This window comes from Nanorana parkeri, unplaced genomic scaffold, assembly GCF_000935625.1.
Source record: "Nanorana parkeri isolate BGI_ZX_2015 unplaced genomic scaffold, ASM93562v1 scaffold2497, whole genome shotgun sequence".
In the NCBI taxonomy this organism is placed as follows: domain Eukaryota; kingdom Metazoa; phylum Chordata; class Amphibia; order Anura; family Dicroglossidae; genus Nanorana; species Nanorana parkeri.
In genome coordinates, this window is record NW_017308765.1 from 80174 (window position 1) to 97188 (window position 17015).

The 17015-nt window shown below is 42.0% G+C and overlaps 1 protein-coding gene and 1 pseudogene across 1 annotated transcript; one reads left to right on the forward strand and one right to left on the reverse strand.

Moving 5' to 3' along the window:
• Positions 1-870: 870 nt before the first annotated feature.
• LOC108801797 (olfactomedin-4-like) lies at positions 871-11462 on the reverse strand. Its single transcript, XM_018573707.1, has 6 exons — positions 11439-11462; positions 7792-7860; positions 5867-6010; positions 4549-4761; positions 2999-3158; positions 871-1673 (listed from the first exon to the last, which is right to left on the reverse strand). Exons 1-6 carry the CDS (start codon positions 11460-11462, stop codon positions 871-873), a joined length of 1413 nt encoding a protein of 470 aa, XP_018429209.1.
• Positions 11463-14636: 3174 nt separating this feature from the next.
• The window catches only part of LOC108801798, an 8742-nt pseudogene continuing 6363 nt past the window's right edge, over positions 14637-17015 (forward strand).

Consider the following 17015-nt stretch of genomic DNA (forward strand, 5'->3'; position numbering starts at 1 on the left):
TGACAGTTATTTTCAGCCGTAGGAGCCAAAAAGAGCTAAAACAAATGACATGAATGATGCAGTTTGTCACTAGGAGTTTTTGTTTTTATGAGTCCCCTATGTAACAGTTTATTGCCTGTTGATCTTGCCAGTAGATCCCTTTTTCCCCACTTCCTCTAGCAGGGTGGTAACACTATTTGTTTTGCACAGCAGTATTTTTGCACAGCAGTGAAATCGCACAGCAGTGTTGTGGACTGATATTTTTCCATTTACTATAACAAGCTGTTCAGCAAAAGTGGCAGCCATAGGGTTGGGAGAAACCGTATCACACTGGCAGCAAGGGTGTTCACAACAGGTGGCTTGTATTTATATGGTTTTAAACCTTTATTCCAAAAAAATAATAATAATAATAATAATAATAATTTTGCTGTAGCTGCTAAAAAAGTGTTAGCTAGAGTTGGATTCAAATTTGTGTGTCTTTTATTTAAAGTCCATTTTAATTGGCAATTGCAATGTAACTGAAGCAATGGGTGATACCCAAAAAATGCAATAGACTGTGAATATTTTTTAATAGCCCGGGACTCCTAATTACTAATTGTGGGATCTCTTTTGTGGTCCTATTAGGCTGTGTACTGTAATGCTGAATTATACAACGATACAATAACCCCAAAGCAGGAACCTGAATCCAAATCATAATCAACTTTAATCAGTTTAGAGCAGCCAGAATAGCTATAATATATACTGTATGTTGGGTTGCTACCACATATTGCATTTGCCATTTTGTATTAATTAAAGGTAAATGGTAATTATTTATATAGTTATCTCTCCATGAGATTATTTTTAAGCTAACCATACTATTCGATATTATGGAAGATATTTAAAAAATTGTAATTATTTTTTGGGCAAGAAAGTGACATCATAGGTAAACAGGAACCCATCAATGTACGTGTAGAGCTTGTGGTCATTTGGGTTGTAGGACAGACTATGCATAGTATCCATCATCTTCTCAATGGGAATACTCAGATTCTCTTCCTTACCAGTTTTGGTGTCATACATGTAGAAGATCTCTTCCATATTTGTTCTGTAGATTCTTGTAGCATACAAGACCCCACAGACCATGAACGCATTAGTGACACCCGGCTTGTATAGGGAAGTGGACCAGGTTTGCTTTACTTCCAATGTAGTAGCATTAAGTTTGCTAATAAGAATTTTCCCACCCTCTTGTTCCGTAGCATAAATGACCCAAGGACCCTCTTCATCAGCAGCAAGATCAATGTCCTGCCATGGTGTGGATGCATAAGAGAAGCGGTTGTTGTAAGTTGCATCCCTTAGCACCAATCGCTCCACTACATTAGTTATCATGTTGTATTTGCAGAGATTATTGGAATTGTAGCAATTATAATACATTGTGTTATTGTACATAATCATTCCACCACCTTGCCCATAACTGGCACTGCTAAGGCTTTTTGTTACACTGTGTTTGTAGAGTAGGAGATTGTTATAAGAAGGATAGGTGTATACATAATTCATCAAGCGCCTGTCAGTATTTAGTGGGGCCACCCAGACAGTGTTCTGATCAGCTCCTAATAATGAGTCTTTTCCCCATCCTCCTGATTTGTAGTTTGCACCATTCAAATTCTGGTGAACTATTTCTGGTTTACTGATATTCCCAATGGGTCCATGGTCACAAGTACCTGTACAACAAAAAAAGAAATTGTAAAAAACAGATGGAGTGTTTTCTAATATGAACTATGACAGTAAAATCATATCAAGTTCTACCTATTGCCAAACATGACAGCCACTAACTATACTTTGCAGCCTGAAAATTCACTGACAGTTGATAATTAACTAAGATAATTTGGGGACTCAAGCAAATATCTTTGCTTGAATTCCTGTGTAGCACCCTGTAAGCACGAGTACTTAGTTAAGTTTAGTTCTCAGATTGTCAGATAGTAATGAGTCAGATGCCGATCTATAGTTCATGCTAATTTGGCTCCCTTAATCAATCTGTTATCATTTGCATCTGCCTGCTGCTGGGAGTATGCTTGCGACAGAGCAGATCAACCAATAATAGATTGTTATGAATATCTGTCTCCCTCGTCAATCACTGGGAGGTTCGTGGCCAGTGGTGCATGCTGGGAAAGGATATCAATATTCAGGGTGGACCATATAAGGTTCTCTTTCTCCCCTGGGTCCTGCCTGGGTGGAGACTGCTACTGACTGGGGTCCCAGTGACTGAAACTGAAAATGATAGCTTCAACAGGCATGGGGAACCTGAGAAGTGAGCCTCTGCTGAAACAGAGTCTGATTAGTGACTTTGGATTCAAGTACTGCTTGGCCAGGTGGTCAAAACACAGATTGACACATTTGGCTTAAAGCTCCTCGTCTGTGGAAGCAGCAGTTAGTTTGGTTTAACACTTAAAGGAGTCTACTCTATCCTGGGTGTTCTTAGCCCTAAACTTCTCTCTCCCTGAAGTTCTACAATAAGGTTCCTTCAGCACCATACCTACAGTCTGGATCTTAGCTTTATTGGTCACCACAGAGGGTGGTAAGTGCTATTGGGACAGCCAGGTTGCTAAAATCCCTAGACAGGCTATGGAAGACTCGTTCATCCAGCGGCTCCATCGGGGGTGAGCATTACTCCTGGGTTTGCACATTTGCTGTGGCCATAACAAGGGGGGCCCACCCTATCTGTTTTTGTATCTATACTCTGTTATTGAGATTACAGCCACCAGACGGAACTGAGGAGCAATTCTTATGTTCCTCGTCTCCATCTAGCAGCTTGGCGAATGTGGTGAAATTATATGGTGCAAAGAATACCCAAACATGTGCAAGGAAAATAAAAAGATTTTTGCTTGCACATGATTGGATGCTGCAAGTCAGCAGAACTTCATGTCATTCACTGAACCTCCCCTCCAAAATGTAAATTCCTTTGCAAATTGAACAGCCTGTTTGCCTTTAGGAAATAAACCCGAGCATTACTGTGATCTATTGACTTGCAAACATTGTTGCAACCTACCGTAGTGTGCTGGAGGAAGGGAAGGCAGATTTGGTTTGGAGCTGTTCTGCTGACACTCTTCCAACCGTTTCTGTAAATCTGCAATCTCCCGTCTGATTACCAAGACATTGTTCTTATCATAGACCTCCAGCTGGCTAACCATGATGGAAATGTTGCGGATCTATAAAAGAAGGAAAGCAATGCTGGCAGGTTGTCCTATGGATCTTTTCTACTTTATTGTTAATGCAGTTAACAATGCATTTAAAAGAAACTTTACTGGTTTTGGGTCAGTTAAATTTATATTTTTTTCAAAAATTTATATAAAACCTCTATTTTACAAATGATCATTTAATTTAGGGCGCAACTACAGAACTGGTGTCACAGAGCATTTTGACGTTTCTAAACACAAAGTTTGGCTAAAGCTGTTTGCATTCAGTCTGTTGCTCTCTAATGGAAATTCCATAGGGCTCCCTATGAATAGAGGGCAGGGAGGGGGTATAAGCCACAATACATTTTTCAAAAAAGGTTTGCATACACTAACTCAAACCGTGACATAGGTATATCAAAAACAGGTATATGGGTATGACAGCTATAAACTGAGACTTTTTTAAAAGTCTCAAATTTAAAAGACAACTTGAAATGTTATTATAGCCACCAGACATATTAGCATTTCAATAGCAGTAGTATTACATCAGTGACAATACAAAGGCATAAAAAAGATAAATATGCCCAGAGTGTCATTAGCTGTACCATACATATAATCACTAAATTAAGCCAATACGAGTTTATACAGTTTAAAGATACAGCTAGGAGACATCCAGTCCAAATTAATACCACTCCACAAGGTGGAAACGGTGACTGTACCCCTCGGGTATGTTATACTGTTTCCACCTCCACCTGTACCAGGTGACATTTGCTTTTGTTTGGTATCTATTTTTTTATATTGTGCTGTTAATTTGTACATGTTTCCTAGATGTTTCATAGCTACATTTTTATATTACCTTCCATAAGCTTCACAGTGACTATATGCATAGTACGGCTGAGAAGCTCAGATTTATCTTTCTATATGTCTTTGTATTTTCAGTGATTTCATTATACAGCTACCAAAATACCTACTGTACATATCTGGTGTGCTAACATATTATTTCAAGGTGTCGGGGGGTATAAGTCACTCCTATGTCTCACCTATTTGCGTGTTTAAATTTGAACTCAAGTTATTTGTGTTTAAATTTGAACTCTTGCTCTTTAGTTTAAATTTAAACTCTTGCTATAATAAAGCATAAACCTTCTGCATGAAAATTAAAAAAAAATGTATATGCAATATTTCATATTTATTGAATAAAAAAAGCGTATTTTTCTTGTAACTCTGAAATGTACACTCAATACTATAGTATATGAAAATCTTCTATATGCTTTGTGCTATGGAAATGCAGTACTGAAGTACAACATGAGAACAATGACTGAAATGTAGCTAATTTGTATTCAAACCTTTATCCATTTCATCTCAGGAGGGGAGTTGCATTGGATTACATTAACCAACTGTTGCCTATTATAAGCATTATTTGCCTTACCTCCTGGTAGAGCGTCTCCACAATCACACTGGAGCCATTTATTGAGGTTCTTAGTTGCAGTATCATGCCCTCCATCTCTTTGATCTCCAGCTTGATGAGCTCGAAGTCCAGCTCAGAGTAGGAAAGTCCTCCGTTCTCCATTATCTTCACACGTCTGCTTAGGTCCTTCAGCTGCTCCATGTAGACAATCACTGAGCTCTCATAGTTGTGGATCTTCAAAAAGATTTAGCTTATTTACATTTTCATTTCTGTAACTTTGATTTATTCTACAATGGTTTTAGGAAATATTAAACCATTCACATCAGCTTCTGCCCTTAACGAAGGTTACAATGTTCCAAACACCCTTAGGGTCCCCACACACCTTACGATTATCGTACGATAATCGCGGGAAATCCTGCGATCGTACGATGATCGTAAGGTGTGTGGAAGCCGTGCGACCTCTACTACTGTAAGGTCGCACGACTTTAAACTTACGGACATGTTTGAAAACACGCCGAGCATCGTACGATGTTCGGCGGGTTTGTGGCATGTCCGTACAATAATAGCCGCACGGGCCGGTGTGCGCAAGCTCACACTGCCCGTTCGGCATTGCGGTCATTGGAAGCCTGCCCCTCAGGGGGCGTGGCTTGCGATAATCGCAAGTACGATCTGCCTATGCAACATAGGCAGATCGTACGTTTTTTTAAAGTACCTTACAACCATCGCAAGACAGAAGTCTTGCGATGGTTGTAAGGTGTGTGCCCAGCCTTACAGACATTCACACATAGGCCAGTTCCGTGAAAATCCAATTAACCTACTGGTATATTTCTGAATGACAGCACAGAACATACAAACATTAAAGGTGCCCATACACTGCACGATTCTCGTACGAGAATCGCGGGAAAACCGGAAGCCCGCCCCTCATTACAGTCAGCGCAGGCCCGCCCCGCAGGGGGTGTGGCTTGCGATGATCGAGAGTGCGATCTGCCCGTCCAAGATGGGCAGATCGTACGTTTTTTAAATCCCTTTACAACCATCACAAGACAAAGGTCTTGCGATGGTTGTACAGTGTATGGCCACCTTCAGAATAACATATACAATCTATGTAAACAGAGCTGTATTGACTGAAACTGATTACATGTTCCAAGTGCTGCAAGACCACAGTGTTAAACGCTGAATGTACAATTATGCTTGCACCTGATGGTCACCCACTTACATTAATTAAAAAAATATATACAACATTTTTATTTATCCATTGATGTTACAGATAGATGAGGCATAACGTTTCCAGATGTCAGCATAAATGTAATACTGTCAATATATGATCTTTATTGTCTACCTTAGTGATTTCTGCATTGATAATTATGGTCAGGTTACGGTTTGCTATTTCCAAGCTCTCCATTCGATCTGCTGGGAAGGTGGAATCTTGGTGAATGATGGAACAGTAACAGACCCCATATGCATCCAGAGATCCAGTGGAGTTCTGGTTATGTTAAAGGAAGAGAATAAATAGGAAAAAAACACTAACCAAAAAACTTTACATCATCCAATATTTTCATGCATTCAACATAATTAAATAACATTTTGGTAAAGTTATCCGTCTGTCTATCCATCTATCATTGGTAAAGTGCTTCAGAATTTGCTTGGCTATTTCACAGATGCTGTTTAAAGGAATCTTGTACTGGGAATATTTAGACTGCACTGTCTGACCTCTCCTACTGAAAATACTAGTTGTCTTGTCTGTGTTGCTTAATAAATTATTTTAATATTTTAGGTTACTGACCTGGAACAATTACAGATTGAGAGTGCTGGCTTTTCTCTGACTTTCTGCAACCTGTTTCTTGGTCTGTGACTCAGAAACCATTGGAGCCGGAGAGAGACAGGAAACCAGCATTTTCAGTAAAGGTATTGTCCCTTAAAATGGCTCCCCGCTTGTGTTCTGCTTATGGCGGTGACACTTTACTCAAGTTGATTGTGTATCCATGCTTGTCATATGAGATGCAATGTGTATTTTATTTCTTTGTGTTGTTAAAAATATAAATTTGTGAAAGTTAAAATGGCTCCCCGCTATTGATTGAAAATTTGCTCAATCTTTGGAAGGCTATTACACTGTAGATTGTATAAGTTCCTACTTTGAAAAGCTAAATTGATATTCATATGGGTTCTGTTTATCAATTTTGCAGTATATGCTCAAATGTAAAATAAACAAGCGGTTAAACTAAGAAAATATAGGGTCAGTCTGAAATAGGGTCAGTCTGAAAACATTCATGGGCTAAGTAGGGATTTTAAGTATTGGTGAATGCGGTAATCACCACAATTCTAAAATCTGGGATATGGGAAACACAATGAATGTCGTGCTGAGCTGTTGAAAATATTAGCTGCCTGTTGGTAAATTTAGATAATATAAAATGTGTACATAATTGGGTGTAATTTATTACTATTGTGTACAAAATCAGAAGCTTCTTCTAGCCTTACTTTGTGTTCACAGTGAGTTGGGATACCCAAAATAACTTACCAGACTGGCAGCCTGATTTTGGTAAAGACTCAAGAATAATAAAATCAGTGGGAGCATGGTGACGTTCTTGTCTTCTGTGTCTGAGACCTTAACTAATACACCTATATATAGTGAAATATATCCACACCCCTTAACTGTAATATTGCATAAGCATGATATTTTGGTTCTTTGCCAAATCCTCGACAGATTATCAAGGGTTCTTAATTGAAAGCAGCGCAGACTTTATATTGGTGAAGCGTTGCATATCCAATACTGTTTATATGGTGATATTGAAATAGTTGGGGTAAAAAACGGTAAAAGAATGGTAATTTGCTGAGAAAATACTGTGCTAATTTATCTATAGAAATATGTTGATCTCTTTAGAAATGGCCTGAATGTAATATAGGAAAGTACTAAGTCTCTTCTCCTCTAAGCAGTGCTAGTGGCAATGGACAAGAACATATGTGATCTTGAATTAAAGAAGCCCAAAAATGCTTCTAATAAAGTGTTGGAAAAGATGATCCCTGCCAAGTCAAATTAAGGTAAACGTTTTGGTGTAAATTTATTTCTCCTACATCTTGAAGCCCAAGGATTGATGCTATTGCGCAAAACCTTTAAAAGACATATAGCTAGAATAGTTTACGGAATGCTGCCTCTGCCAAGGTATTCCAATAATAGCCAAAAAGATAACAGGTCTTGTAAATGCCTGATTGTAATGTGACAAGTGTGATCAGGATTAAAATGATCAGACATTGCTTTTGGAAACATACCCATAGGAAGACTTTAGAATGTCTCTTGGATATTATGTCAGAGTACTGGTAGGCGATTGTAGAAGGTACCTTTGGAGGCATAATAGAGAGTTTGCATTTAAAAGTCATTTTGGAAGCAATCCTAGCAGAAATGTTTGTAAATTTAAAAGACACAGGAAAGAAGATTCTGGAGAAAGGTCATATGGATCCTTGGTTAGAGAGGCTTACTTTTCTAGAGATGGGAGTATGTGTGTGATAGGTGGTAATGTCTTCTCATGAAGGGGGGAACAGTTACTATCCAATGTTTTAACTGGAACTGAGAGAGGTTAGTTATTGCTTGTGTGTGCCGATCTCTGGGTATGAGACTAGTACGCTGTCACTGACTAGAGAAGCAGATTCAGCATGGTCCAGCGTCTAAGTGTCATGGAGCAGTTATGGGACTGATTTTTAGGTAGATGTTTTCCACACAAAAGGGCAATTAGTCTGGCCAGACAGTCTGTTGACAGACATGCAGGGAGAGTGGGTCCAGGCCTGAGAGACAGGCACTTTGACCAGACTGTTTTCTGATGAGAAGTGAGTGGTCACTGTCAGGTACAGTGAGATAAGGTGTTTGAACAGGCAAGATGCCTGTATAGCCTAAGCTGGGCAGCTCAATAGCCAGGAGGCTGAGTTACTGTTTGTGCAGTGACAGACTGTGGGTCAAAGGGGACCAGAGTCAGCCAGGATGCTGAAAGCATTGAATTGTGCTATGCTCAGTAAGAATGCTATGTGAAGTAAGAAACTCTGTGAGGGAAACCCTTCTATATAAGAACATTAAAAAAAAAAATAAAAGTGGGCAAAAGGCCCCAAGTTGGCAAGTGGAATACGTCTTTGAAAGCTCTACCTTCAAAAGCTAGACACTAGGCTAGGTACTAGTGTCACTGGCGGAACTACCAGGGTCGCAGCGGTCGCAATTGCGACCGGCCCTGGTGTTCCGCCACTTGGGGGGGCCCAGCAAGGACGTAGAGGGCCCCCGCGCGATCGTGCCGCTCCTTCCCTGTCACACAGCCACCCGCAGCATGTACGGGCGGCTGTGCGAAAGGACTGGAGACGCTGTCACTGATCCCGGAGAATGAGCTGGCCCCACCTCTTAGGGGCGGAGCTAAGAGGGCCGTCTCTTAGCTCTGCCCCCTGCCCGCCAAGACGAGGAAGAGGGCCATGGGCCTGCAGGAGAGGGAAGGTAAGTTTGGAGTGGGAGGGGGCTCTGGGAAGAGAGAGAGAGAGAGTGTGTGTGTGTGTGTTGCTGGGACTTGTAGTCCAGCACAGCTGGTGGTAATCTGCATTGCTGTATGATGATTACACAGCAATGCAGAATAGCACCAACTATGTAGGACTACAAGTCCCAGCAATGCATTATAGGGGGGGGGGGTTGGATGCTGGTGGTATTCTGCATACCTTACTTTTATTATAATGTATTGCTGGGACTTGTAGTCCCGCATAGCTGGTGGTATTGTGCATTGCTGTATGAAGATTATACAGCAATGCAGAATAGCTCCAACTATGTAGGACTACAAGTCCCAGCAATGCATTATATTTATTTTTAAGTAGGGATACAACAGTGTTAATACTGGGCATTTTCACAAGTATTCATACTCGTGAAAATGCCCCGATACTAAACGCAGATACCGGTCGAGAACGCTGAACTAGTCGAATTTTTCGACCTCAGCATCTGCTCTTAAACACAGATCAATATTATCGAGGAAACCGGGATTTATTGACAAAGTATTTTGTTTAAATCGTTAATTGTGACCGATAATAATATTCTGTCCATTTCCTACCATGGACGGCATATCATTAACGGTTACAATGAACCATTACAAACAAATACTTTGTAAATAAATGCCGGTTTCCTCGTTAATCCCGTCTGTACATAAACACAGATACTGGGTCGGCATTCTCGACAGAACACCGGCACTAAAATTTTAAACAAGCAGCTGCCTGAGGTCCCGTGTTTGCTGGGGACCTCGGCAGCCTTCCTGTTAACCATGCAGTGCCGTGGGGTTGGAGGGGGGGCCCTTTATGGTTTCTTGCACTGGGGCCCTGAAGGTTCTAGTTACGCCTCTGACTAGTGTACTCAGTAATCAGTACTCAAAAGCTAGACACTAGGCTAGGCATAAGTGTACTCACTAATCAGTATTTAGTAGCAAACTTGGTCAGATGCACGACCTCTTTACCTCTGCAATACAAGTTTGTGAAAAAACACTTGCGCTGTGGTGTGTGGCTGTTAACTAGCTTTGCCAATACTAAGCACTGGAGTGTTGAGGACAAGGAGGACCTTTTAGGTCATTTCCTTAAAATGCAAATCATACCACGCAGAGGGTAGAAGACTATGATGAGGTAAACAAAAGTGTAGGACTTTAGTTGAGCTTTATGTCATTAGCTCATCAGAACATCTCCAGTGTGTCACAGTGTTGATACATTGTCTTACATTTGTTTTCCTTTTGTGTCCTATCTTATTCCTTATGTAAATTCTCTAAGAACACGTACAAACGTGAAAGACAAACATACAAATTAAGACAAACATAATTTGTGGAGAGTTATAAACATAGATGCACAGGACTTGCCAAAGGGCAGTTGAAGATGTGCCTTTCTTTTCAGAGATCTCATTGTCCTCCTGTTTCCCTTCCTTGTGTGCTCTTCCAATGGTTCACTAAGTACCTATTAACACTAATCTCCTTTGACTTAATATGGATTAAATATTAAGTAATCAGATGATGCAAATGGCACCAAAGTAAAATGTTTTAAAGCAGTGTGATGCATATATATATATATATATATTTGTCTTTAAGTGATGTAATCTTTGGACAATGCCATCTTACTATTCTTTATGATTTCAGTTATGTGCCCCCAGGTCACCTTCAGGCCCAAGGTCACCGAGTTCTGTTAACTCCAATATTAGTATATCAACTGAGAAATTCATGGCAAAATGTAAACTTTGTTAAAAATACATTATTGTATTTAGTGTTTTCAAGTACAAACAAGATAAAACATTAATAACCAGTATAGCAAACTTCAAATAACCAAAAGAAAAGAAATACAGAGGTAGGCAAAGTCACATGTATCCACACTGGTGTGAAAGGAATATTTTTATAGTATCATGGGCACCCCATGAGGGTTTGAGGATGTATGGAGAGGAGTCCAGACAGTCAATAGCAAATGTACGGACACTTAAAGGAGAACTATGGGGTAAGTGTTTTTCCCCATAGTTCTCCTAAGGGTCACGGGAGGACACAAACTAGCGTTCTCCCGTGACCCAAAGCTCAGTATATCGCGAGCTAGAGCTCATGGTATGCTGAGACCGCCGCAGCCTGGACGGATCCTGACATTACTGTCGAGATCCACCCAGCTGCGTTATTTACAGCTGGCTCTGCCTATCTAGAGGCAGAGCCAGCTGTACCTGCCCACTCCCCCATCCATTCCGCCAGTCAGCACTAGAGGATCGGAGCAGGGAGGGGGAAAATCCCTGCAGGGAGCCGTGAGTGACAGTTACGGCTCTCTGCAGGGACATGATCGAGATGTGAGCGAGCGACAGTATGTGTTCGCTCACTTCCCGATCTATTGAGCCGACGTGTGACAGTTTCAATGTCACACGTCGGCTCGAACTATGAGGCTGAGTGAAAATAACTCACCTCATAGTTCTCCTTTAAGGGCATACCAGTTAGGGCTTTTTCACACCAAGCGCGGAGCAGGTGCAGAGCAGAGCAGTTGCAGATTGGATCAAAACTGCGTCCAATGTATTCCAATGGTATTTTTAGCTCCAGTTCACATTGCAGCGTTCCGATCCAGAGCAGGTAAAAAAAACTGCAACAAGCCCTATTCTACCTGCTCTGGAACGCATCAAAAACGCATGTAAACGCGTCAAAAACGCAACGCAATGCAATGCACTAACCATAAAGAAAAAAAACTCTATGGTCATCTGTGATGACCTAATCTTCCTTGGTCACTTCCTGTCCGTGGAAAAAACAATAAAAATTAAACAATAAAATAACAATAAAAACATAGCAAGCAAACGTTACTACCTAGATATCAACATGCGGGTGTATGAAAAAAACGTGTTGGGGTGTGCACGAAGGTCTGCATATAAAGTCCCAAACTGGCCCTTTGTATCTCTTTCACTCATCAGTGGGTGCACCCAAAAACGACGTCTCCTGACAGCACTTTGGCGTAGCAGTATAATAACCATCACCAGGAGCATGGCTGCATCCCATGGATCCATGTTGCAACAATTGTACACGTGAGACAAGGTCAGAGGAAGCAGGAAATAATCAGAACAGCTAATGAAAGTTCAGAGGTAAAAGGAAATTACCTCATAACATTGTTAGCTTCCTGAAAAAAACAAAACAAACGCTCTGGAACGCATCAAAAACGCGTCTAAAGACTAACGTGTGTGTGCAGAAACGCGAGCAGATCTGCTCTGCATTTGGTGTGAACAAGGCCTAAAGGTTTCTGATCGTAGCGGGATGTACAGTGTACGTCTCCCATCACAGAGGGGTTTATTTTTTTATGTCACTTTGCTGCAACGAGAATTTGTCCACAAACGAAAATGCGTACAGACTACCGCTGCTGCAGGCAGCAACACAAATTAAATGTCATATGTTACCTCATTCATGTTGGCACCACTGTATAGCCCCTTTCAAGAAACTAATGGCTACCATGGCAGAGCTATAGTCTTGAGCATGAATGAAAAGTTGGTTGATAATTTAGTGTCCCAAATTCGTGGTGACACAAAGCCCCATTCTCTTTCTACTGAGCTCCTTATAATTTTCCTTACTATTTCATGGCTGGTGCAGAAAATTAAACCACCACAACACAGATGTTGGGAAATCAGAATGTTTGTTGCTGCCAACAGATCAAAGGGAAAAAAACACATCAGTATATGTTGGGAAAAGATCAGGGGACAGTAACAGGGCCGGATCCAGAGTCTATTCTCGGGAGGGGCACTGCCAGAAAATTATGTTTTGCTTACAGAACGGTTAATGTTTTATTTAAGACGGTTTCCCGGCCAACTACAATTAAGCCGGCCAAACAACATGCAGCCGGCTTCCCTGGCAATCAGAAGCCGGGCGGCATGTCATTACCCACTGCCGGCTTCCTGTTCCATGCCAGTGGAAGCACCGGTACGCAGTATCGGCGAGTACCAAAAGCAAAATATCGGTACTCGTACTTGATACCGAAAAACCGGCATTGGTGCATCCCTAGTTTTGATTAAAACTATTTTTTTGTATTGGGACAAGTAGATTGTCATGAATGGCAAGTAGATTCGGCCCCCGCTTTATCCCTTGGACAAGTCGTTTTTTTGTGTAAATGTCCACACCCCTGATTACACAACAATGCAGAATACCATCAGCTATAGAGGACTACAAATCCCAGCAATAATACAATATACAGCAATGAAGACTGCCAACAGCTATAGAGAACTACGATTCCCAGCAATACCATTATACAGCAATGCAGAATAGCATTAGCAATAGAGGACTACAAATCCCAGCAATACATATTACAGCAATGCAGAATAATATGAAGCTCTGGGTTCGCCGCCTGATGTCACCAGGGTCTCAGGAGGGTTGTGCGGGCTCTCACCAGGGGTCCAGAGAGTTTCACAGGTGCGTGTGGGTGCAGCAGAGGCGGCTCCCTAATTAGGCTCTCAGGTGGCCAATGCAGACTGTCAGGTGATCAGTGCGGGCTCTCTGCTGGTCAGTGCGGGATCCATAATAATTAGTGGTGGCTCTGTGGTAGCTCCCAGGTGGGTAGTGGGGGCTCCACTGTGGCCAGCGGGAGCTCCCTGGTGATTAGTGAGGGCTCTGTGGTGGCCAGTGGAGACTCCCTGGTGGCTAGTGTGGGCTCCCTAGTGTAGGCTGACCATTCATTCCTGATTTCAACGCGGGAAGGACAGGTGCTGCGTATGATTAGTACACCGCCCCTCTCCTTCTCTATGGGAGTATGCAGCCGTACACCCCCCTATGCTCACCCGCCCTGCACGTCCGTACGGGTGCATGTTTCCTGGCTCGGACGCAGACAGGATCCATCCTGTCAGCATACTGGTACGCTCACCCGCACCGATGTGCAGGACGGGTGAGCGCAGGCCGGCGTACGGCAGCGTAGTCCCATAGAGAAGAATGGTAGCTGTGTACTAATCACACGCAGCACCTGTCCTTCCCGGGAGCTGCCCGATACGGCCGTGCACACAGCAAGGAGCTGTATGTGCCGGCCAATTCCAGTGTGAATGAGCCATTAAAAATGTCCCTGGGTTTCAAATCACTGGTCACCTTACCCTGGTGGACAGTGGGGGCTCAGGGGGGCCCTGGTTGGTAGTGAGGGCTCTCCTTTGGCCACACCAGCCAGTTTGCCCGCAGCAGATGCCGGAGGGCCCGTCACCGAACCCCCCGCGCTAAATAAAAGCCCCCGGCCGCAGGTGCAGTGGCTCCCTCCCTCCATCGCCTCTCTGCCCGTCCGCACGATTACAGAGCCGCATCTGTAGCGGTGCAGGTGGCAGAAAGGCGGCGTAGGGAGGGAACCACTGCACTTGTGGCCGGGGGCTTAATTTAGTGGGGGGGTGACGGGTCCCCTGATACCCGCGGGCACCTTAGTTCAACCCTGGCTGGTGGTATTCAGCAGTGCTGTATAATCATTATACAGCACTGCTGAATACCACCGACCCAGCTACAGTCCCCCAATCCATTACAAGTCTACAACAATATACTCCACCATATACAGTAACAGTTTAAAAAAAAGCTATAGTATTATTATTATTAATAATTATTAGCTGTAATGATCACGGCCGCGCTCCACAGACGAACGCAAGCTGCAAGGCGGAAGTAAAACCGCCGATGCGTTCCAGCGTGGAACGCAGCGGCCCCTCTGACGTGGGTAGCTCCACCCACACTCCTACCCCATAAAAGGCCGGAAGAGAGATCAGTATGGCGTTCCACTATTGCAAGTAAACGCCAGCTGACACCTGGAGAGACTTGGAACTGGACCATAGGACCTGTGTGCTGCAAGGATCCCCCATTTACTAGGACATCTAATAACACGTATTCACTAGTCTTGGACAGAACTAGTACTCACTAGTGTTGAAACTTTGAACTTCTTTACTGCTAATGCTGAATGGACTTTCTCATTGATTCCTGAGCCTCGGCATTTAAAGGGAAAGTGTATTTTACATCTCTTGTTTAATAATTAATACTGGATGCTACTTATTGTTTCAATTTGCTTGAACCACACATAAAGGGTTGTAATCCGGGTATGCGGTAAATACCCTGGGGCCACTCGTGTGCAACACCTACTCCCAAATAAATTGCGGCATATGATGGTAGAGCTCCGAACTCTCCGTTAAAGTTTGAGAGTGACGCCTGGAGCTCGACCCTGAAGCCGTACCCTAAGCAATTCTCCTGTTATTAGTAAACTCCGCAGCCGAGATTCATATAACCAAACCTGGTCGTTACATTAGCAGATAGTGAGATCCAATCAGGACTGCTTAGGGTCCGAAGATATCATCACTCTACTGCAGGCAGGAGGAGGCTTTTCCTCAGTCATCTCTCCCCTCTGATCAAACTGCATAACTGTAGACTATGTAGCAAGTCACAAAGTGAAAGGCTGTTGCAAGAACTTACCAGTGTCAGCACTGCAAAAGGACCGGGATTTACATCACTGTGTCATCTCTAACTCAACATCTTAGTCCAAAAGTAGATGTGACCCTGGACATTTCCTGAGCAAAGATGGTGCTCTTGTCCTGAAAAGAGAATGAAGGTATGGTTAGAGTATAGTGCTCTGTTTGAGGTAATAAATACCTGTAAGTAGAGGTGCACCGAAATGGAAATTTTAAAACCGAAATAAAAAAAAATTGTCAAGCCAAAACCGAAAATGTTTTTTATTTAAAATTTTTCAGTGTTTTCAAATATTTATTTATTTTTTTATAAACTTTTTAATTTTTTTGTATGTATTCTTATTTATTAATTCGTTTTCTATAAAATATTTCTATTTTTTTAACTTTACTTTTAGGGCCTTAGGGAAATATTAGGGATCTAAACAGACCCCTAATCGCTGTATAGGCAGAAAAATTGCACTTTCGGCATTCAGCCAAAAGTGCAATTTTCGGCCAATATGTTTCGGCGGCCAATATATCGGTGCATCCCCACCTGTAAGTGTTACATTTAAACTACTCAGCATGACCTCCACATTAAAACATATATCTACTGCTTAATCCACTATAGGTCTATATTAACAGCTGAGTAATAACAGGCACCACTAGTCACATGTTGGCTCAGGGTTGTCAGTGGCATGGTAGCCTCTAAATGCCACAGACATGGCAAAACTAACTTATGATGTCATGCATAATGTAAAATAGATAACTAGGGACAAAGTTTCAAGCATGTGACACCTTCTAGACTTATGAGGATAGAAGGCAAACTCTACTGCAGAGAAGTCTTATCACTGAAATCCCCAATATATAAGTCAATATATATCCCCAATATATAAATCAATGTATGCTTCAACACACTAGCTTACCCAAACATGAATTATCTGTTCTTGGCTGGGTCTGTTGAAATAGGACTCCTATTTTTTTATTTTTGGATAAACTGGGTAACGGTTATGCTTGTCAGGCATTTATCACTGTTTGCATTCCTGTTGAAGAGATTATCTGTGCTTCCTGAGATAGAAAGGACACCATTATATATAGTGTTTTAAGTAATATTCTGTGATTGAGGGACAGAGTGAAAACAAGAAGATGACACATATAAAAATTCACCACTTCAAGAGCAAAAAGGACCCCATTGTTCACCCACAGAACAGACAGGAACTGTGTAATGTGTGTTTCACCACACTGGTGAAATGAGTTGGGGAGATCATTGGCGAAATTAATTTTCACAAGTTTTACTCAACTTCCAAGCAGCCCTCTCCTGGCTATTGTAAATCAGCCTTTGTTTTACTATAATCACAGGTTCACAACATCTCTGTCATGGTTAACCAACTGGAGAAGTACGATAAAAACAATGTCTTGGCAGTCCAAAGGGAAATAGTTTCCTTACAAAAACGTTTAGAGGAATGTAAACTTAATCAGACACAGCAGACACCTTTTCAGGTGGAGTATGGTAAGTTCAAAATGTACCTAGCTGAGCTCCAGACGAAGAAGCAAATACACAGTGTGTGTGTATATACAGTATGTGTATATATATATATATAAATATATATTTGTTTGTGGTCAGTGG